Genomic DNA, 23,756 nt, shown 5'->3' on the forward strand with positions numbered 1-23,756 from the left:
TTATATTTATGTAACAGCAGGTGATGCAACAAGTTTAATGTTTATTTGGTGTGGATGATCAGTATAATGGGAGAATTTAAGCCCCCTTACAATACTTTCTGGTGCCGTTAGTCAAAATCAATGAAAAAAAAAAGTGAAAGAAAACATATAGAGAAGAGAAGACAGCAATTATTTTGTAACTTGCCCTTTGCTTTCTCTTCTGTTATTGTGTAATATGAAAATGTGAATGAAGAAGCTTGATTTCTCTTTAAGAGTCTTTCGGTGTGTCCCAACTGACAAATGTAAACATCAGATAAAACTTTCTTTTCTTTTAGTCAAAATATTTCTTGTGCACGGCCATGGAGTAGGTTAGTCTGGTATATAAAAAAAGTCCTCCTTCGAACTAAGTAAATGATTAACTTTTTGATCCCCCATCATACAACAGAGACCAAAAACCAGAAAACAAAGCTACAGTCATTTGTGAGATGAAAATGAGAGTTCCTGTACAAATCATCTGCTTTTCCTGTTTCCTATTTTCTGTTACCTTTGTGCAAGGTCAAGGTGAGTTTATTATTTTTACTATGTAGAATGTTGTGCATATTATATACACTTCCAACACTTTTTAAATGACGTAAAGTGGTTTTAAAGAGTGTTGACTGGTATATCTTTGTGTGCGTTTGTTTGTGCTTCTCAGAATGTCTCCGATTGGATATTTTAGGCTATATAAAACATAGAACCAGTTGCGAAAGCTTCATACAACAATGATGAAACAGTGAACGTGAACTGCATGACAGGTTAATAGGCTTTTATAGGTTAAAGTGTAAAAATGGACAGTGGCAGACGTTCATTGCACGAAGCTGCTCAAGTAAGAAAATTGTCAATATGATGACCACATAATTTCCTCTCATTTAATTCAAATGTTCACTTTTAGAGTTAAACTTGTTTGATTTCTGCAGAGAAAAAGTGTGGTCACCCAGAGGAAACCAAAATGGTTATTTTAAACTTAGAGAGGGGAGAAATTATACTTACAGAGCAACAGTGGAGTATACTTGCAAGACAGGGTAAATGTGAAAAAAAAAAAAAAAAAAATGTTTTCTTTATTCCCCTCCGTTCTCTTTACTAATTTATAAAGTTCAAATCTGTCCTGTTTGATTTGACACTGTTTCCACTTAAAAAGTTTAAATGCATGTGTTCATAGATATAAAATGACAACCAGAATGAACCAGAACCAGAATACTCCCTGAAAGATATCACTGAAATAACTGTCCTGAGAAATCATGTGATGACATGTGACTGTTTACATAGACTAGGGTGACAGCCATAAAAAGGCTAAATGAAATAATGGAGCAGTGGCCAAATTAGTAAGCAGGACACCGGGATTTTTCCTGACTGACTGTGGGGCTGCTGGCTGTGCACACATCAATGCCGTTCATTGTTTGGGTCCAGTCAGGTTCAAAAATAGGCTAGGCTAAATGCCGTCAGGTTGGACTCGGGTCTAATTTTATCAGGTCTGCCTTGGGGTGGGTTTTCTTTAAAAAAAAAAAAAAAAAAAAAAAATGTATGCACGTCGGGTCCGGGTAAAAAATGTTTTGGGTCGATTCTGGTCGGGTACAGATTTTAGGACCTGAGAAGAGCTCTAGTGTAAACAGGGCTTAAGATATGTAGTCCAGCTTTAATATGCAACTAAATACAGTCAATGTGTGAAAACAGTTTCTATATTTGGTTTGCGTTGTGAGTATTTGCAGCACATGTATTGTCAAACTGATAAAGATGTTTTCTTAATTTGCTGGTGTTTTTTCTGTGTTTTCTTCAGTTTGAGCTCTTTAGGCCACAGTACTTTTTGCTATACAAAACTGGTAATGTTACAAAAAATATGTTTTGCATCACTATGTCTTTACAGTAACTTGCCAGCTTGAGTTGACCAAATCTGAAGCAGTAAGAACCATACCAGAGGGAAAAACAATTTTCAAAGCTGGAGAAACGGTGGAAATTACCTGCTCTGGCAAAAGCCAGATCTTTTACAAGCAGGAAACATTTACATGCACAGATAATGGGAAGTGGGATTACAAGCCAACTTGTGAGGGTAAGAATGTAGAGAAACACTTCTGGATTTGGTGCTGAATTCCTTGTACATTATCAAATGCATGTGAGTCTTGTTTCAGAGATTAAATGTCAAGTTCCACACAACCAGCATGTATATCTACCCACATATTACTTCAGTGGAAATCTGAATTTGAATGTAAAAAGATCTTACAATTGTGAATCTGGATATCGTAAAATGGCAGTCCAGGCCACATGCAAACGAGACGGGTGGACACCAAAACCACTGTGTGCTGGTATGTTCTGCTGTAGAGTATTAAAATCTTCACTACTCACAAAATCACTTAATAGAAATTCTATGATTATGTGAATGTTTGTTTTCTAGAAATTATGTGTGACCCACCAAACATCCCAAATGCAGAGATTGTGGGAGGTCAGAACCAAACGTACAAAATCTCGTCAAGAATAGAATATAAATGTCGTCCTGGATTTGAACCAGAGGAGATTGTACGAATCACTTGTGATTCCCAGGGCCAATGGACAGACATACAGACCTGCACTGGAAAGTTACAGCTTGATGTTGTTTTGTTGTTTGTTTTGATTTTATTGTATCATAAATTTATATAGATATTTTTAATGAAAAACTGGTAAGATGATTGGATAAACCATTTCCAAGCCATAGTTAAATAGCTGATATATGTCTTATATGAAGTCTTATATTAAAAATAATGTTCATATAAAAAGTAAGACAGACACTACAGTACTGTTAATATATTGTTGAGTATGCACAAATAAATTATCTTCTTATATACAGATGGTACTTGTCAGGAGCAAGAACTCAAAAATGTAGAAATTCTATTTGGACATCCAGGCATCACTTCACCTTATAAACCTGGGCATATCTTAGTTTTTCGATGCACTAATGTCAACATGAGGTTTTACGGCCAACGGGCAATTGAATGCCAACCAGATGGGAGGTGGAATTACCCATATCCACAATGTGGAGGTACAGACATATATCGACTACAGGATTGTATTTATATTAGGAAAAACATTTCTATAAATCAGAATCAAAGTATTAATTCAAATAAACTTTTGAAATCTTTATAATTAAATAATAGTATTTTTCATATAATACTTTGAATTGAATTGTTCCTCTAGGAACAGTTCAGTGTTCCCAACCAACAACAAACTTGCGATTTGTGACACTGTCAGATGAGAAAACTGTGTTCAGCAACTTTGAGATACTGACATACGAGTGCAATGAACCATACAATGAAAATTCAGGAGGAGTTTTGATGTGTCAAAATGGAAAATGGAACGGAACGTTTATCTGCAAAAGTGAGTCCCCACAAAATCTTGCATTCACATTTAATTACCCAGCAGCAAATCCAACTTGAACTATGATGATTCAATCCCAAATGTGGATTATGGGTGCATCAAAAGTATTACGATGATACAATTGTCACATTCATGTCTTGCTTGTCACAACACCATTTTCAACTAAAAACGAAAAACTTTTTTATACATTTTGGCCATTCGTTTCAATGACAATGCTGTTTTTGGGGCCTTAAAGGAACACTCCACTTTTTTTGAAAATAGGCTCATTTTCCAACTCCCCTAGAGTTAAACAGTTGAATTTTACCGTTTTCGAATCCATTCAGCCGATCTCCGGGTCTGGCGGTACCACTTTTAGCATAGCTTAGCATAGTTCATTGAATCTGATGAGACCGTTAGCATCTCGCTCAAAAATGACCAAAGAGTTTCAATATTTTTCCTATTTAAAACTTGACTCTTCTGTAGTTACATTGTGTACTAAGACCGACGGAAAATGAAAAGTTGCGATTTTCTAAGCCGATATGGCTAGGAAATATACTGTCATTCCGGCGTAATAATCAAGGAACTTTGCTGCCGTACCATAGGTACGTCTCTCACAAATGTCTCCATGGTTGCAAGGCACGCTCCCTGTGCAAGCAGGGGGTCACAGGCGCTGCGTAATATCATTGCGCCTGCTGCACCCATGGTACGACAGCAAAGTTCCTTGATTATTACGCCGGAATGAGAGTATAGTTCCTAGCCATATCGGCCTAGAAAATCGCAACTTTTCATTTTCTGTCGGTCTTAGTACACGATGTAACTACAGAAGAGTCAAGTTTTAAATAGGAGAAATATTGAAACTCATTGGTCATTTTTGAGCGAGATGCTAACGGTCTAATCAGATTCAATGATCTATGCTAAGCTATGCTAAAAGTGGTACCGCCAGACCCAGAGATCAGCTGAATGGATTCGAAAACTGTAAAACTCAACTGTTTAACTCTAGGGGAGTTGGAAAATGAGCCTATTTTCAAAAAAAGTGGAGTGTTCCTTTAAAACACAAAAAACACGTTTCAAAGTGCAAGTTTTCAAAACGATACTTTTGTTGTCTCCATGTAAACTAAAAAAATGTGAATTTGTGAAAATGGTGATGTCATGCGCATGCGTATTACGTATTCATTCTACAGACGCATAGTGTTTCCTTACAAGGTGACATCGCCAACTACTGGCCTAGCAGCATAATGCAGCATTTTCAGTAATTTTTTGTGTTTCCGTGTGAATGGGGATCATTTCGAGAATGTTGTCTGTACGCGAAACTTTTCAAAAACGTAAAGGAAAAACATTGCTGTCATGCAAACACACCCTTAGGGCATGTCGACAATAATGTACTTAAAACGGAAAAGTTTTTTCCTTTGCATGTTTCGCGTACAGATGACAACGTTGTCAAAATGATCTCTGTTCACACTGATTCACATTTGTTTTCACAAATTCGCATTTTTGTAGAGACAGAGACAATAATGGTATCATTTTCAAGAACTTGCACTTTGAAACCGGTAGGCGCGTATGTCTTCTTTACATAGTGAAATCACCATCTACTGACAGCATAACACAGCATAATATGTGTGAACGGGGATTGTTTTGACAGTGTTGTCATCTGTATGCAAAAAACAAAAAGGAAAAATGTTTGCTTTTATTACATCAGTAGCCACGTTTACATGTACACTTTTTTGTCAGTCCGATTGAAAGATTCAGTGGACTGTTTACATGAGACGTTATCTAATCCGATATGGTATTTACAAGCGCCGGCACTTCCAATTGGAATGACTTTGTGACATGCACACATTATATGTCCTGTTTGCCGCCTTTTATTCCTGTCAACATGGAGTTCCATTATTTCTCATGCGCGCTATTTTTATGTATAGTGTTGCTCTTAATCAAGCAACAGAGTGAATTTGTAGCATATTACTGCTGGAAGGTATGAGGAAAAGACGGGCGCAGGAAGCTGACCTTTTTGGTGGCTGTGCATCTATAAGGAGCATCTCAATACTACCCCTCCCTCCAAAGAAAAGCAAAAGCGTGTGGATGAAGGTCCATAGTAAAGATACACTAAGTTCCTTCAGTGTATTTAAAAATGTGTTGTTTCAGTTTTACTCCAGTTTAATTTTACCGCCACCATTGTGCATTCTGATGAGCCCTGGCCTCTTGACGTGATGACACAGACGCAAAGTAATCGGATTACCTCGTTTACATGGCAAAATTATTATTTTGTTCAGTTTATAGAAAGGTTTACAATTTCATTCAGTTTAGGCATTTTTATTCCAATTGAGATGTTTATATGGAGCATTTTCATTCGGATTGGACTTTTAAACTGGTTACAATGCTCCATGTAAGCACACCTATTGTTGTGTAAGCGTATACTCTCAGTTTCATAGTCCTGATCTGTTTAGTTTCTTTGTCATGGTTTTCCCTGTCACTGTTTTATCTGAGTTTTTGTTCATAGTTTGTTTCTATGGTTTCTGATTGTTGCACACCTGTTCCCTGTTTCTTTTATTAGCATCCTTTGTGTATTTAGCTCTTAGTTCCCTCAGTTCATTGTTCGGTGTTGTTAACGTTGTGGTATATATTTCCTGCGTTAATTAAAGTCTCTGTATATCGGTCATTCTGCGTCATGTATCTACATGCACCTGACAACAATCTTCATTTCAGCATGATTCCCTAGTGTATTTTCAGGGGTAGTTATCATTATATACAAATATGACATGAAATGACTAAATACTTGATTCTGTTTGGGTAAATGTGTACATTCAAAACATTTGTTTAGGTGGGATCTGTCCACCACCTCCGTATCTTCAACATGGAGATTACAGCATCATCAGCAGTACGGAAAAAAAAGTGATTACAGAGGTATCTTACACTTGCCAGTCTTACTATGTACTGGACAAGCAACAGGAATCTTATAAGTGTGCGGATGGAATATGGGAGGCTCCTCCAAAATGTCTGAGTGAGTGTCATTATATAATTGTTTTTTTTGTTTGTTTGTTTGTTTGTTTTGTGAAACAAATTTCTAATTGTTTTGTACTGTTTTTCACTGGATGCTGTCTCTGTCATAGGACCTTGTGAAATTAATGACATAGTTGAGAAGTACAATCTGCAGCTCCCTACAGAAAAGGTCTATATAGCACATGCTAACAAGTATAGACTGAACTGTATAGCTGGATGGAATACTGGAAGTGAGATGAGAGCGTATGTGGATGTGTCGTGTTCTAATGGCAATCTACAGATTGACAAAAGTTGTGAGTATTTGTCTCGTTTTCAGAACCTGAATTAGTCATGTTGGTGTTTTGGACATTTATTTATTTGTTTGTTTGGTTGTTTCTTTAGGTGATACACAAAATAATTGAATATAAACTGGAGAGGTAATTGAGGTAATATAACCCAGTGAGATTTTAGGAATGACTTCTAGTATTTACTGTAATTGCATGTAATTATGTGTTTGTGAAGACGGAAACAAGCGCCCACACACACACACACACACACACACACACACACACACACACAGCTTGTACATATATTATCATTCTCATTCACCTACAAATTCTATATATCTCACAGAAATAATTTGTATTTTTGTGTCAACATTCCTTTAACAACCCTTGTGATTAAAAACATGTTATTAATTAGCCTGACTTTGGTGTGGATTTTAGTTCAACATACAGTATTTCTTAATTGCATTATACACTGTTAAACCGTGCTGTAGAAAAACAGCCAAATTCTGACAGTAACAAACCATTTTCTATTAAAACAGTAATATACTGTAGAAAACAATGCATTCTGGGTAATATTTGTCATTTTCGAGAAAGTAGCCTACAGGAATATACTGTGAGTTAACAGCGCTCGAAGTCGACACTCAGAGGCTGTGTTCCAAATCACACTCTATACCCTCATTCACTATTCCCTACATTAGTTTACTAATATAGTACACTTGACAGAGTGAATGAAAAGAAGTGAGTGAATTCAGACACTGATGAACACCTGATAAGCAGAATCACTGAAGGACAGAAGAGACGAGCAGAAACACAAGAACAACAAATGACTTCAGTCACAAAGCAGTTTGACATTATTTTCTTTCATACATGTACAGAAGTTCTTGTTGAGAATGAACAGATTTGGATGTTGATGTTTTATTAAAAAAATAAGAGTGCAGTCACCATCGTGGTGACCAGTGTCTGCTTTAGTTGGGCTCTTGACTCTTTAATATTAGCTTTCATCTATTTTAGTGACATCAAACCAAACATTTTCAATAAAACATCAACATCTAAACTTCTGTTAATTCTCAATAAGACCTTCTGTAGAAATAAAGTTAAACTGGTCAGTAATAATGTGTAATAGCTGGAAGACAGTTGTAGTTTTGCTCGTAGTCACTTAAATATTAACTTAATTATCTCACTGCAACACAGCGTCAGTATTTTTACACTTTTACTCTGTAGTGTGGACACTAGAGGATGTTCCTGTGGGGTTGAAAGGGTTAAAGGTGTAAGATAAAAAGACACACCCACAAAATGTATTTTAACAGTAACAAACTGTAAGTTAAAAAACAGTTATATACTGGCAACACTGTTGCCAGTAGTTTACTGTAAAATTGAGTTTTGTGGGTCACCATTGTGCTGAAGAGTAGAGCCTGTGCTTAAGTTCAGGAGAAGATCAAGAAACATCGTTGATATGCTGCATGTTGTTTTATTTAACAGATGGTGACTGTAGTTGCTGATGCAGTGAAAATCACTTTACTTAAAATGTTTTAGTGAACTGTAGTGAAATAAGTTCATAGTAATAATATACTCACATTATTTTAGCATATAATAAATATTAGTTTGCAAATTTAAATGGTTGTTGGACAATTTGAGGCAGTCGGTTTCTGCAAATGAAATGAAGTAACACAAGTTTTAATTTAGTGCATGGTATCTTTACAGTAACACTGTAGATTACAGTAAATAACTGTACATTCAACAGTAAATTACTGGCAAAAAAGCCTGGCAAGGTCTAACAGTGTATTTATGCATTTATATATGCAAAACATAATCTCAGCAAAAAAGGAGATGTTAATGTGAAAAACACCAAGAGAAAGATGTCCAGGATCCCCAATCACCTGTGTGAACATGGCTTTATCCTGCTGCAGGAGTCATGAGGACTGCAGATGTGAACAGAGCAATAAACTGCAATGTCTGTAATGTAAGACACCTAAGACAGCACTACAGGGAGACAGAAAGAACAGCTGATCGCCCTCGCAGTGCCACATGTAGCCATATGTCCCACCAGACATGAAGTAGAGTAACATCTCACAACAAGAACTGGCAAATCTGGTGCAGTCCATGAGGATGAGATGAACTGTAGTACGTAAAGCAGCTGGTGGCCACAACATATACTGACTGCTATGTTGATATTGCCAGCCTGAGTTTCCCAGTCATAAATACAACTTGAGCGGCTGTTCATGTCCAATTTCCAGTATTTGAAACCAATATTTAAACTACTCAATAAAAGAAAACCAACCAATATTTAAATCTCTTGATTGCCTTGAATGCTCTGATATACAGCATCACAGTAAGTAAAATTTATATTTGTTTTCTCAGTTTTTACAAATATTGTAGCACTGATCATATTCTTTATGTTTTGCCTTCAGCCCTGTTATCCAAGTTATAAGAAAATGTGACCAAATCAGTGGTGTGCAGTGGTGTTTTGAAATGAGGAAGCAAACACTGTCTTCATGGCAATGATAATATCAGGTACTGTTTATGTGATTTATTTAATGTTAAAAGTGTCTAACGTGAGTTTGCATATCATTCTGTGTTCCCAGCTTATTAGCTGTAATGAAAACAACACTGGCTAATACACCTCAGATCTTGAAAACAAATAAATGGGCACAAGAACGTTCAAACTGTCAACTCAATGTGAACAAACAAGTGTATTCTATGACAAAGATTGGTTCAGTCACACCGTATGTACTTTAAACTAGGGGTGTAAGAAAATATCGATACACATGAATATCGCGATATTATGTTTGGCGATACTGTATCGATTCTCAAAAACACTGTATCGATATTTATTTATTTAGATCCAAGATTCGTGGCTTTGTGTTCGGTTTAAACCACAGACTGTATAAAACCCAACCGCTAGAAGTCAGTGTTATCTCAGAACGTAAAGTGACGCGTAGCCGGAGAAGCGCAAGGTGCATCGCTAACGTTAGCATTAGCAAACCCAGCTCACAAGACGATAGAATTATTCCGCTCCAGCGGCATACAGAGCTTAAGTGTGTGCTCATTTTGGCTTCAACTATAAAGAACCCACTAAGGAGATCGACAAGAGTCAGTTGTTTGCAAAATAGGCCATGTTAAAATCCAAAACTCGGGAAACGCATTGAATCTGGGAGCTCACTTAATATCCCGATGCCATCCGCGCTGCTGAGAGAGGCCGTTCGATAGAATATGTAGTATGTACTGCACGCTTTCCTCTCGGTAACAAAATAAACACACAACAAAAATGACAGCGGTGACAGAATTAAGAAAGCATCTGATCATAGCGATGTGAATATGTTTGCACCAGCTCTGTTCAGCACTTCAGTGAAGTCACGTTTATTTAAACAGCACTTTATACATTAGACTGCTTTATAAAGCAAGCAGCTTTACAGTATTAAATATAAAACAAACAGATATTCAGTCATGAAATGGACTATGCACTAGTTGTTAAATAGATTAGAAATTAAAAACTGCTATACTGTGAACTTTTAAAACATACAGCTAAAGAATCCTGTAGTCACTGTACTATTTTCCCTTAGATTGCATAAAATAGTGATTAATGATATAAATGCAGATGATACTGCATTGATTAAATAAAATAAAGTTGTTTGTAAGGTTTTATGCATATGGTGGTGTGTTCTTTATGACCGTTTTTTCTAAAATTACATCCTTTTTTCTAAAAAAACAAGGAATATCGCAGTATATCACCTTTCGTATCGCAATATATCACAATATATCATATCGTAACCCCTGTATCGTGATATGTATCGTATCGCCAGATTCTTGGCAATACACAGCCCTACTTTAAACAATGTTTAAGCTGTGTAATATTTATGAATTTTACTATGTACTTGCCCTTGTCATTGTGTCTGCTGTGCTCTTGCCATGAGAGCCCGCCCACACTCTCTTCTGATTGGCTGTGGTTTTTGATTGATTTTATCACTTTTCATTGTCGCGTTGCGTCAAGTGTGGACAGTCAAATTGCTCGTTGCTGGAATCTTTTCGCATCGCGTCTGGTGAGGACACAGTGTAACAGTTTTTATTTATTTTTAATTTTTTATAAACCAAGTGTGAATTCATGTCCATTACTTGTCATTTTCCTTGTTAAATGACTATTCCTTTACATTACACCAAAAAAAAAAAAGAAACCAAATAAATTCTATTTTGTAATTTTACATTAACAATGTAATTATTGTTCTATTTATTAAAACCAAGTCAATCTCATCAAGTTAGCATTTTAAGCATTTTTACATTAATAAAATAATAACTAAAGGCAGTAACAATTTAAACAATATATTTTATTTGTGTATTGATTTTCAGCTGTTCTTTTCAATAGTCAACTTATTTCGGCTCATCGGTCATGCTCAGTAAACACTCTGTCGTAGACATGACGATGTATCTTTAATTTTACCAAGCTGATTGCTCACTAAAACCCCTGCAGTCATCATGTTTTCAGATCTTTTCAAGTTTGATTTTTACGTGCAATAAAGCAGGTGATATCTAAATGGGTGAGCTGTTTACTTACTTTTTAACTAGTCTTCCCATTGATGCCATTATTTTATTCATTGAGACTGACGCGCGGAATACGCACGAAAAAAAGAGGCGGGATTTATCGCACAAACCAATCATATCCAATCATAACCAATCACATCCAATCATAGCGCGATGGAGGCATTGCCTCCCCTCACGTGACTTTGCCCCATTCATTCTTTATTACCCCCCACACAACCCACCGCAAGCTTTAGGGCAGTGGTCTCAAACTCAATTCCTGGAGGGCCACAGCTCTGCACAGTTTAGCTCCAACCAGCTCCAACTCACACCTGTTTGAAAGTTTCTACTAATCCTGAAGACCTTGATTAGCTGGATCAGGTGTGTTTGATTAAGGTTGGAGCAAAACTGTGCAGAGCTGTGGTCCTTCAGGAACTGAGTTTGAGACCACTGCTTTGGGGACTCTGTTCATTCTCTATGAGCTCATGGGAGGCACGAGAGATGCGGAATCCCACTGTAACTTTACCTGCGGGTGTCGCTGTTGGACAGTATTCCTTTAGAAACACGAGACACTTAAACACTTTTTATGGTCACATTTTGTAATATTTGCGTTGTTTTATTTTTGTAACATGGATTATTTTCTCATCCTAATTTTTGAGAAGGCGCTGCCTCCCTTGCCTTGGAAACGCCCCTAGACCAAATAAATTCGTTTTTCAGATCAGGTCATTACAAATCAACCTTTTGTACAAAGCTACTGTGTAGCACCTACTGAGGTTTAATTGTATGCTAAATGTACAGCCCTGTATCACGGAACATGGTACAAAGCTCACGAAGACAAAAAAATATGCAGAAATATATTTTTAATAAATAAACTCTAAGGAGATACTCGGAGAAAACACCATTTGCATTGATATTAACATAGAACCTACAAACACTAAGGAAGAACTGAAGGCTTATAAGAATTAACAAACAAAGGGAATTAAAGAGTTAATTAACAAGACACAGGTGAATATAATGACAAATCAGACAACTCAGGAAAACTAGGTCAGTCAATGGGGCAAACTATCACAAGAGACAAAATCCAAAAACACACAGAAAATATGATACACATTACACCCTGTTGCTCATTCTGGATTTTATTTTATTTTATTTTTTTCTTAAGAATTTTAATTAATAAGTAATGAAATCACACAAATCAAGGTTTTTATTATTTGTCACAAATATATATATAGAAACTCTGTTTTTAAAAATGTTGACCCTATTTATTGAATGTGCCAAAACTCAGCTACCACATGACAAACATTTATGTATAAAAGTTAAAGACCTTTGAGTTTAACATTTCAATGTTTACCAAAAGTCCACACTGTAAGATCCAGTAAATGACGTCCAGTATTTACGGTTTAAAAAAGGCATTTTTTTTCAGTGTGAGATATGGAGGAACATCTAGGTCATTTAGGCAACCTGTTTTTCAGTTTTAAGCGTGTACGAATACTTTAAACTCTTTGTCTATCTCAATGCAGTGGCAGTTATATATTTTGCAATGTTTGAAAGGTTGATATGTGAATATTTTGAAACTTCTTTCATCTCACTCATTTCTGTAGTTTTTTTTTTTTTCTTTACATTGTCCTAAGGGACGGATTAATTCATCTAATAATTTTCTTCTTTAAATGTAAATAACACTATAGTCAGTGAAAAAAGTATATCTAACAGGTTAACCTGTAAAGCACAGTAGTGAACATATAAAATATTTTGGAAATTTCTTTTTGCTTCCTGTTTATATGTTACATAAATGTGACTTAAGAAGTTTGATTTGTCTAAGGTAATTTGTAAAGACAGGAAATGGCATGCTTTACACTGTAATTCACTCCCAGGAATAAGATGTCTTTAGGCCAGGACTCTTATGAACTCTTATGAACACTTGACCACAAAATCATATAATATCACGTAAAATGTACATTATCTAGATGAATCTCATTTATAAATGCTTGGTTAATACATGTGACATTACAAAGTGCATGTGACAGTGTGGAAAGATACAGAGAATTCATGACTACTGTTCACATCTATCCATAACTTTTTTGCATATTAAGCAAGGGTTCAGGGTATGGCTGGTTAATAGCTGTGTATTCTAATGAGATCGCAGTCAATACACCAGAAAAGTATGGGGTATATTTTAAGATAATACATGATCCAAGAATTAAAAAAATATCTGCACACATCCAAAATCAGCCAAAAAGCTTGTATCAGTTTATTATACAGAGGCCAGATATACATCAAAGTGCAAAAAAGTGCAGAAGTGCTTTTATCTTCTATTAAAAGATAATAAATACAATCACAAATTTAAACTTCACACAGGGACCACTTGGTGCAATTAATCAAGGGAGTTTAACATTTATGTTCACAGTCAGCATTTTCTGAAGGTTAGGCACTCTTTTTTTTTTTCAATATTTCTTAAAAAAAGAGTTTCAGGTCCTATTTTGAACATTTTCATTGTGTGGCAAGAATCTGTTATCACATGACAACCATTTGCAAATAAAGACCTTTGAGTTTAATAATTCAGTGTTTACCAAAAGTCCAGTAAGTAACATCCAGTAAATGACATCCAACTTTTACATTTCCAACTTTTTATTTATTTATTTATTTATTTTTTTTTTTTTTATTTTTTTTATGTGAAATAAGGAGGATCATCTAGGTCATCAGAGACAACAACAACAACAGTTTAAGCACAGTCAGTCGAATACTTTAAGGGTCAAACTCTTCTCCATCAGTTTTTTTTATTTTTTATATACGTTCAATAGATTGCTCAATTCTGCAATGGCAGTTACAAATATATATGGATATTTTGCCTCCCTGAAATATCCATATATGGAGCTTACAATACCTAGTTTAACCATGCATATATAATTTCCATATGAATAGTCCCATCCACCGCATGTTCAACGGTACAAGACATTAAGAAAATATGACTATAAACATCACATTACATGACTAAATATCATTCACAAATACACACACACACACACACACACACAAGCTTGTACATAATATTCTCATTCAGCTAAATTCTCGATATCTCACAGAAATTATTTGCATTTTTTATCTGGAATGTTTCCTTTAACAACTATTTAAAATAATTTTGTAAAATCCAATAAGCTGTACAGATATTTACTGGAAAGGGTTTAAACAATGTTTTTCATGCTTTTGAAGCAACATTAAAGGGGACCTATTATGCAAAATTCACTTTTACATGGTGTTTGAACATAAATGTGTGTTGGCAGTGTGTGTACACAACCACCCTATAATGATAAAAATCCATCCACTTCTTTTTTAAAATCCCCATAAAACCTCAACAGTCTCATAGAACAATCCATTTTCATTTTCTGCACAATGTGACGTCACATTGCTCTGGCCCCGCCCACTTCTGCTGACCGACTCTGCCGTATTAGCATAGTTTCCGCCCTGAGCGAGTTGTACACTGTCTGCCATTGTCTCTACACCGGATCAGCTATAGCAACAAGAATCTCTCATAAGCGATTGAGGTATTTTGTTGTTGGATGTGAGATTGAACATAACATTCTTCATTTACTCTCGACATCTGAGCCGCTGAAGACACAGTGGATGAGTTTTGTTTTTGAAGGGAATGCGCCACAGACCTATTATACACGATTTCTGTCTCTGGTGTTTACGTTCACAGACATAACCGACTGTGTTTTGTGAACTTGTGTTTTTGACATAACCTTGTGTGTATTTTGTATTTGTTTAAAATATTGGACCCTATCATATACACCTGGCGGAATGTGACGCGAGGCGTGACGCAAGTGTTTTTTGCTAGTTTCAGCCTGACACAGTTATCATTTTCACGCCCATCTGTTCGCCCATGGGTGTGCTGGTCTGTTCATTTACACGACAACAGAGTTTTGGTGGTCTGAAAATGAAAACTTTTGAAAACGGGTTTCAAAGTGCGAGTTTTTGAAAACGATACCGTTTTCATCTCCGTGTAAACTGCAATGACATCACCAACTACTTGTCTGGCATGCATAATACAGCGTTTCTAGTCATTTTCGTGGATCCATGTGAATGGGGATAGTTTTGAAAATGTCATCTGTACAAAGAAAAAACTTTTCTGTTTTTAGTACATCGTTGTCATGTAAACGTACCCTAAGAGATTCTTTGAATAAAACTGGAGTTTTTGGCGTTGTTGATTGTTGATTGAAAGACCATGTTCCCGCCATCTCCACGACTTCACCCAAACCCTTTTCTTTCTTTTTTTTTCCTGTGAATTTTCTGTCAAAATCATTCCAAACACTTTCATCGCACTTTCTTCCTGCCTGTCATCCGGCATGTTTATTCTGAAGCTTCGAGAGATTTTATGAGATTTCCCATGTTCACAGTTGGGACTTTGTCACATCGTGACAAAAAATCACACACTATAGGAGCAAAACAGTTAAATCTAAGATTTTTTTCTCCTCATGTTTGTGGTCTCTCACATTTTGAGAATCTTATAAGATTTTAAAAATCTTTTAGTGTGTACCCAGCTTAAGGGAGTACTGAAGGCTTATACGCATGAACAAACAAAGGGAACGAATGAACTAATTAACAAGACACAGGTGAATATAATGACAATAAGACAACCCAGGAAAACCAGGAGTCCATCCACACGGAGACGTGTTTAGATGTATATGTAAAAATTTTGTAAAAATTTTCGGCGATTCGTCCACACAGATCTGGCATTTTGGGAGCCTGAAACTGCCATTTTTTGAAACCGGGTCCCAGAGTGGATAAATCTGAAAATCACATCCTTGCATTTTCATGTGTATAGCCAAGCCAATTCGTATATTTTGTGAAGAGGTGATTAGGTTAAATGTATAAAAAAAATAAAAAAAATTCTACTAAATTCTATAAAAATTCTATAATATATTTTTAACAATGTTGACCCTATTCATTGAATGTGCCAAAACTCAGCTACCACATGGCAAACATTTACCTTTAAAGTTAAAGACCTTTGAGTTTAACATTTCAGTGTTTACCAAAAGTCCACACCGTAAGATCCAGTAAATGACATCCAGTATTTACGGTTTAAAAAGGCAAACTTTTTCTTTTTTCAGTGTGAAATAAGGAGGATCATCTAGGTCATCTAGGAGACAACAACAGTTCCCTTTTCAAAAGGGAACTCAACTCTGCGTTTACCGCTTTGGGGAATGTCACACGTGACCCGATGTCTGAAAGCCAACTATCCAACAACTCCAATCTCCATTGGCCGGCGACAGCCTATGACGTAATATGGCGCGACCCGAAAGTATATAAGGAGCGCCTAGAGAATCAGTCAATATCTCTTCGTCTTTCGGGTCTGTTCTGTCTGATCGCGACTATGTCGACTCCGGTAAGGGATTCTATAAATGATGTTTTATTAACAAAATTCGGGAGGAGCAATGTTCAAATAATCTGACTAATCATCACGTCATTTCAGCCACCCAATCAGCATGTGTGAAAGCATATATATATAGACACAGTCGACTCACCCATATTCCTCGACAGTTTTACAGCATCTGACCCGCCAAGTACCCACCATGTCCGAAATTAATCTCTTTGTGTCAGATGAAGAATCATTCGTCCTTAAGGAATCTTTGCCACAATCCTCTGGCCTTACTAGGAGCAATTACACCGCCTAACACCACCGCCGATCCATCTCGGGGGGGCGTCAGCCCAAACAAACGGGTCCCCGCATGCCAAGACGCCGAGGCTTACTCTCGTCACTGTGGTCGAAACATCCGCGATCTCCTTCCGTGTATTTTCCTAGTCCTGCCCATTCTATCATTCCTGCCATAAAGAAATGGACAACAAGGCAGTCGAGCACCAAGCTCGAGTCTCGGGCAATACCGCCTCTTCCCGTGAAGGAACGGGCCTTCCTCCTGCATCAGGCTGCCGCAGCAGGCCTTCAGCAAGCCAGAGCCGCGCCGCAGCGCAGATTCAGTCCCAGCCAACTCACACTTTCCATCCCATTGACTCAACCCGCAAAAGCACAGTTAAAATCCTTCTCGTTTTCTGCCCCTGAATTAATTTCCACAGTTATGCCATCTGTATCAATGTTGATTGGGGAAATTCACGTTTTAAACTGTTTCTGTAAAAGTTTGCCGTTCTAAATTAACGTGCCGCTTGTGTAAACACGCAAACAGCTGTTATATGCTCTTATATGCTCGTATATGACGGTCGCAACAAAATAGCTTAGAAACTTAAGTCATAATATGTATTTCTGTTTTGAAGTAACTTCAACCACAGCTTCACTATTAGTAAAGAGACGCAGAGACTGGTAGGACAAATTTCTTTTCAAATCGCTATTTTGATGCATTTAAATAAAATCTCCCTTTTCATCTGTATCCGTTTTATAACGAGCATAAATCTAGACAGATAACCAATGTATAAACTATTACGTTGATGGTTCCTACGCAGTTTGAAAAAATGTATGGAATTTGAGTAATTTCCAAGTCTGGATAGAAAAGAAACCAACATAAATAAATATAAATAAACAATATTATACAAGCAGCATGTTCATGGTAAAAATTTTAGTGATTGTTGAACACAATTTAATAAATTCAACGTGCACATTTTTCTTATGCAAAGCTCTGTCTTTTACAAATGAGTCTCTTTTGATCTTTACTAAATGAAGGTGCTTGTGACTCAAACCAGCAACAGTTAAAAGAACAAACAATCATCTAAATCATATTGTACTTTGCTGTTTGATGATCATTCAACATCAAACAATGACAGTACAAACAGTACTGTCAATTACAGTACTAAACCATCGTGTCAGAGGTGAATATATGCAGGTTTAAAGGATTTCAGGCTGCTTCCGAGAAATAAGAATATGTACAAAGTTTAATAATCTATCTCTCGGCCCTGCACAGTTTCGCTGAGCTCAGGTTTCCAATCGCCCCGGATAAAACTATGGGTCCAGCCACATCCATTGAATTTCTGGGATATTTATAAATATCTGGGATATTTATGTTCACTTCCACCTTCCTAAACAGTCCAAACTGTTCTAAACAGGAATTACTATCTTCACTCAGCTACTTAAACTTCATGATGCGAGTAATTCCACAAGGCCACTCTTTCATCTTGCATCTCCTCACTCTTGTATCTTCAATTCATGTGCTAGAAAGAAGCATCAGGCCACAGCAACAGCAAGCCTGGGCCATGCCCCAGGTTCCCCACTTTCCTCCTCCCTCCGCTTAGCCACACACCGCGGCTTTCACCGGAGCCGCACCCCATCCAACAATGCCCGCCCCTCTTGGTGAATGCCTTCCCTCCTAACATGAGGATGCCTCTACTAGCAGAGCATGCTCAGCCGTCTCAGCCATTCCATCCCGCCATCTCTCACTATACCTCTCTTTTGTCTTTGGACCCTAGCGTGAGGCTGCCTCCGCTATAGGCGCAGGCCTAGATGTCCTATTTTCCCCAGCTTCCCTCTTTTTCTAACCACCCTGTTCCTTCCCAGGCTCCAGGGGCCAACCAGAGCAAGAGGCTGCCTCTGCTAACGGTGCAGGCCCAGACGCTTCAATTTCCCTTTCTCAGTTTACCTCTTTTCTAACCTCCTCATCCCTCCCCTGGCTCCAGGGGCTGACCCGAGCGTGAGGCTGCCTCCGCTAACGGCCTCGGTCCCGACCTTTCTTCCTCCTTGCACTGTCCCACAAGCAAAACGCCATTCACCCTGTCTACTACAACACTGATACCCATCCAACCAAATGCTACAGCCTTGGAACCAAACCCTGTTGCCAACAACATCAGATCCTCTTAGAAATTCAAGCTGTTGGCACGAGAGGTGGACCCATTCCCAACCCGGTACCTTATTATTCAGAGCTGATATTTCCATAAACCACTCATTAAAAACTCTCCTTGACACCTCTCAACAACATTCTTCAAGCTGCCTCCCCTAGAACCCTACAATCCATTCGCATAGGAGCAGCAACTACAGCCACCCAAAAAGGCCTCTCCCAGCATCAGATTCATACATTTGGTCGCTGGTCATCAGAACTATTTTAAGAACTACATCCAATCTAATCGCTTCCATGTTAATGAAGCCCAACGAACACCTATCAGCTAATTTCAGCTCCAGCTCATTCTCTCACACATACCTGCAAGCCACCATATCCAACTCAACTAATACCATTCCAATACAATGGAATTTTTCTATCATTGCCGCAGCAGTGATGTGCCTCGGCTCCCACAGGAGCTCAGTTATTCTGGCTAATATCTCCACTGCAGCAGCAGTGATGTTCCCTCGGCTCACGCAGGAGCTCAGTTATTCTGGCTAATATCTCCACTGCCTCAGCAGTGATGTTCCCTCGGCTCCCGCAGGAGCTCAGTTCTTCTGGCCAATTTCTCCAATGCCGCAGCAGTGATGTCGCCTCGACTCCCGCAGGAGCTCAGTTCCTCTGGCTATTCTCTCCACTGCAGCAGCAGTGATGTCGCCTCGGCTCCCGCAGGAGCTCAGTTCCTCTGGCTATTCTCTCCATTGCCGCAGCAGTGATGTCGCCTCGGCTCCCGCAGGAGCTCAGCCCTGTCTAAACTCACCTTCACTGCCACAGTGGTAATGTCTTCATCCATATGACGAGAACTCTCCCGGCCCTTCAACCTAACCCTCCAAACAGCACATTCAGCCTACGTAATGCAATTTCTGGGGGTCATCAGTAACGTTTCCGGCTGCTGTCCTGCATTGGTTTGCAATTTTTGGGGGAGTACTCTGGGTTCTGGCCAAAATACCGAGCTCGGAGCCCTCTTCTCGGACAGCACGCCAAATACGCATACTGCTACTCATACTATTTACTGTTTATTTGTAAGTGTGAACTCGTGAATATGCCTTACAAACGTTCAAGAGAGTGTGTTCATCCGTGTTCCAGGTTTTTGACACTTGATATACACATTTCTGGCGTTTTCTGTCTGGAGAGGAGCGCGCATAGACAGTGCTATAGCTTTCCTGAGTATGTAGTCAGTAAAGTTAGAAGGGGTTCTTCTGGGCAAAATAACTGAATCATTAGGTTGGCTAGTTTTCACATGCAGGCCGCATTATGGCCGCTATTTTGTAGCCTCCTATGTTAGAGTAGCTTCTCAGCTAATACTGTTAGCTTGGTTTGAGTTAGCACTCGTAACTTCAGTTATTTATGTGTGGGACGGCCTTAACCGGCCACCTGGCACTGTTTGGCTTGTAGTGTTTTGCTTTTCTCCTCATATTTTAGAGGATTTAAAGTGAAGCCCAGGCCTGTGTGACCCGTAGGCCATATTTAGCGGCCTAGGCTAGAGCTAGGTTAGGTGTTTTGTTTTAAATCACCCGTTATGTAAAATTACTATCCCTTGTAAGGTTGTATAGTTCCTAGTTCTGGCCTCCTCCTGAGGGAGTCGCTAGGCCGTATGCCCATTCCCCCTCATTATTATGTAGGTGTTATGGCTGAGTTTAACAGCTAAGGTTATAGGCTGTCATTAGCCTTCTTGGTGCTGTATCTCAGGTGGTAGGCCCTTATCTTTGCGTAGATAAGTCATGCAGTGTATGCTAGGCCCCACTTTCTAGAACCTTTATCATGCTATATCATGTTCCCCTGGACCCCTTGAATTTGTATTCAAGCTTGAGTTACGGTGCTAGTTTTTAGCTTCCGTTCTCTAGGGTTCAGCACAGTTTTTCAGATCTGTTTGGTGAGAACATTTATCCTGTGTGGATGGCATGTATGTACAAAGCATTCATTTGCTTTGGGTTCTAAAGCCTTAGCCCTACATATTTATGTGAGCATTACTCTGGTGCTGCCACAGGTTAACTGGTTTAGTTCGGATACTTTAAGGGTCGAACTCTCGAAGTTATTTGTTTTGCAATGTTTGAAACATTGAAATATGTGAATATTTTAAAACTTCTTTCATCTCACTCATTTCTGTAGTTTTTTTTTTTTTTTTTTACATTGTCCTAAGGTACAGATTAATTAATCTAATAATTTTCTTCTTTAAATGTAAATAGCACTAGTCAGTGAAAAAAAATAAAATAAAAAAATAAAAATATATATATATATCTAACAGGTTTACCTGTAAAGCACAATAGTGAACACACAAAATATTTTGGAACTATCTTTTTGCTTCCTGGTTACATAAATGTGATTTAAGAAGTTTGTCTTTTTGTCCTTTGGTTTGTCCAAATGACAGAAAAGCTACTTGTGATGTGAACACAAAATGAGAGTTTCTGTAAACATTCTTGGCTTTGTCTTTTGGTTGTTTTCCTTTAGTTGTGCACAAAGTGAAGGCAAGTTATTATTTTTGATCTTAATGTCCTTTTCAATTACATTTTATTGACTTGAATTTAAATGTTATACATATTATAACGCAGGTCCCAAAACTTAAATCCATTTGTGAAATAGACTGATGATGAGACTAAAAGTGAACTGCAAACAGTAGCTTAGCACTGTGTTTTAATGTGTTTAGTTAACAGCTGTAAACATCAGACAAAAATGACTTTTCTTTTAAACAAAATATCCTTCTGTACAGCCATAAAGTGGTCTGGTTTAAAAGAGTCCTCCTTTTGACTTAGTAAATTATTAACTTTTTGATCCCTCATCATACAAAAAGAGACAGGAAACAAAAGTTACAGTCATTTGTGAAATGAGAGTTCAAAATGAGAGTTCCTGTACAAATCATCAGCTTTTCCTGTTTTCTATTTTCTGTTACTGTTGTGCGAGGTCAAGGTGAGTTTATTCATTTTTAATATGTAGAATGTTATCCATATTATAATCACACCCAACACTTACCTTAAAATGGTTTTAAAGAGTGTTGACTAGTACATCTTTGTGTAACATTTGTTTGTGCTTCTCAAATTGCCATTGAGAGGATATTACATATGAAAACAGAGAAACAGTTTGGAAAGATTCATACAGCGATGGTGAAACAGTGAAAGTGAACTGTGTAGCAGGTTTTACTAGCATGTATAGATTTTCACCGCTGACTGGGCTTTCAATAAAACTTGGCTGCCTATTCAGTAGAAAGGAAGGGGAAAAAAATTGAAATCAGTGATATCTGACTAGAGAAAACCTATAAAAAAGGCTGTTGTCTTCCTTTTTGGCAAATAGGAAAACTTCAACACCCATAATGCACTGGGCATGTTGGCCGTCAGAGTCAAATAACACTTTGATTTAGTAGGAAATACTCCTTAGCAATTTTTTAGCCATAATGGTGTCAACTTGTATTGATCCTGGGAAGAATTCAAAGTGTAAATGTTTAGCGGGAGTGAGTTCATTTAGGTTTCCATTTCTACTATAATGCTGTTTAAAGAGTAGACAGTACAATACAATTTTCAGTCCTTCAATGAGGAGTTTTGTTATGTTTTTTTCCCAAGCCCTAAAAATTACATACACAAACATGCATGATTTGATTTGATTTTAACTTTATTGAACACACCTCTAATTTACATAATTTACATGGTCTCTTCCATTGTGGTTGGTGGTATTGTTTAACAATGACATGCTCTTATTCCATTGAAAACAAATTTGGTCATCCTCATTGTTCCTGAACTTAAATTCTGAGAAATGTTTGGACATTTACAAAACTTTCCACTCTAAGGCAAAACTACCAATGCACACTATCAGCAATCATAAGCCCTACACAGCAAAATCTCTAGTGTTAAATTAACACTCAAAGTGTACATATGAGTCCATCTTGCCGGGTGTTAAAAAGTAACACTGAAGCAGTGTTAAAGTTAATGAGATAATTGATTGACGATTGAGTGATGATTGACAATCAGTAGTGACACCTGATGTTAATAAGCAGAATCACTGAAGAAACAACGAGAAAAAGAGAGAGACACGACAACTACAACTGACTTCCAGCCATTAAACATTATTACACTTATTATTAACCAGTTTGATTTTATTTCTGTAATACATCAACAAAAGTTCTTATTCAGAATTAACAGATGTTTAGACGTTAATGTTTTAATGAAAGTTTAGTTTGAAGTCACCATGATGGTGAAAAGCATTTCCTTTGGTTGGCTCTTGACTCTTTGTTTACTAACATTAAATTTTCTCTGGTTGCTCCAACTTTGTATTTGTAGAGAACATTTGTTATGGCCAGAAAAACTGTGATCTGGGTTGCATTTCCCAAAATTGTTGTAAGCTGAAGTTGATCAATTTAGGTTTGCAATGTTTTGGGAAGCACAGTCATAATGGTTGTGTTTTGATGATGACATTCTCATTGTGAAATGGCCTGATTCATTGGTGACATCCAGTATTGTTAACTGGTCATATAGATGTTATATTATTTCGTTATAGTAAATCTCTATTACCGCTTGAGATCCATCAGATCTTTTATAATCTGAAGTTTTTTTTTGAAACACACACAGACATCAAGAATCAGCATATGACCCTCAACTATGGTGACTATCAAACAAAGTGCTTCATGTTGCAGTGCATGATGGGAGCCACCAATCAAAACTCATCCATGGCTCCCATCATGCATTGCTGCATGAATAAATTATGCAGCTGAATTGTCCTGTAATTTTCGTAGATTGTTCATGTTTGCTTTTATTTTTCTGTTGTTTTGTTGTGACAGTAGCTTGTTTGATGTTCAGAATTGATGTTTGTCAGTATTTTGTATTTATTTATTGTCACCGTTCTTGGGAATCATATG

General features: G+C 37.5%; 1 protein-coding gene across 1 annotated transcript; it reads left to right on the forward strand.

The window, feature by feature from the left end:
- The first annotated feature begins 379 nt into the window (after positions 1-379).
- On the forward strand, positions 380-7,013 carry cfhl3 (complement factor H like 3). The gene is made up of 9 exons (XM_051908995.1): positions 380-540; positions 1,880-2,062; positions 2,142-2,315; positions 2,405-2,580; positions 2,833-3,025; positions 3,181-3,360; positions 6,155-6,334; positions 6,444-6,626; positions 6,715-7,013. The coding sequence occupies exons 1-9, from the start codon at positions 465-467 to the stop codon at positions 6,732-6,734; spliced, it is 1,365 nt and encodes a 454-aa protein (XP_051764955.1). The 5' UTR covers positions 380-464; the 3' UTR covers positions 6,735-7,013.
- Positions 7,014-23,756: the final 16,743 nt, after the last annotated feature.

The sequence above is a fragment of the Ctenopharyngodon idella genome, chromosome 10 (genome assembly GCF_019924925.1).
Source record: "Ctenopharyngodon idella isolate HZGC_01 chromosome 10, HZGC01, whole genome shotgun sequence".
NCBI classification, from domain to species: domain Eukaryota; kingdom Metazoa; phylum Chordata; class Actinopteri; order Cypriniformes; family Xenocyprididae; genus Ctenopharyngodon; species Ctenopharyngodon idella.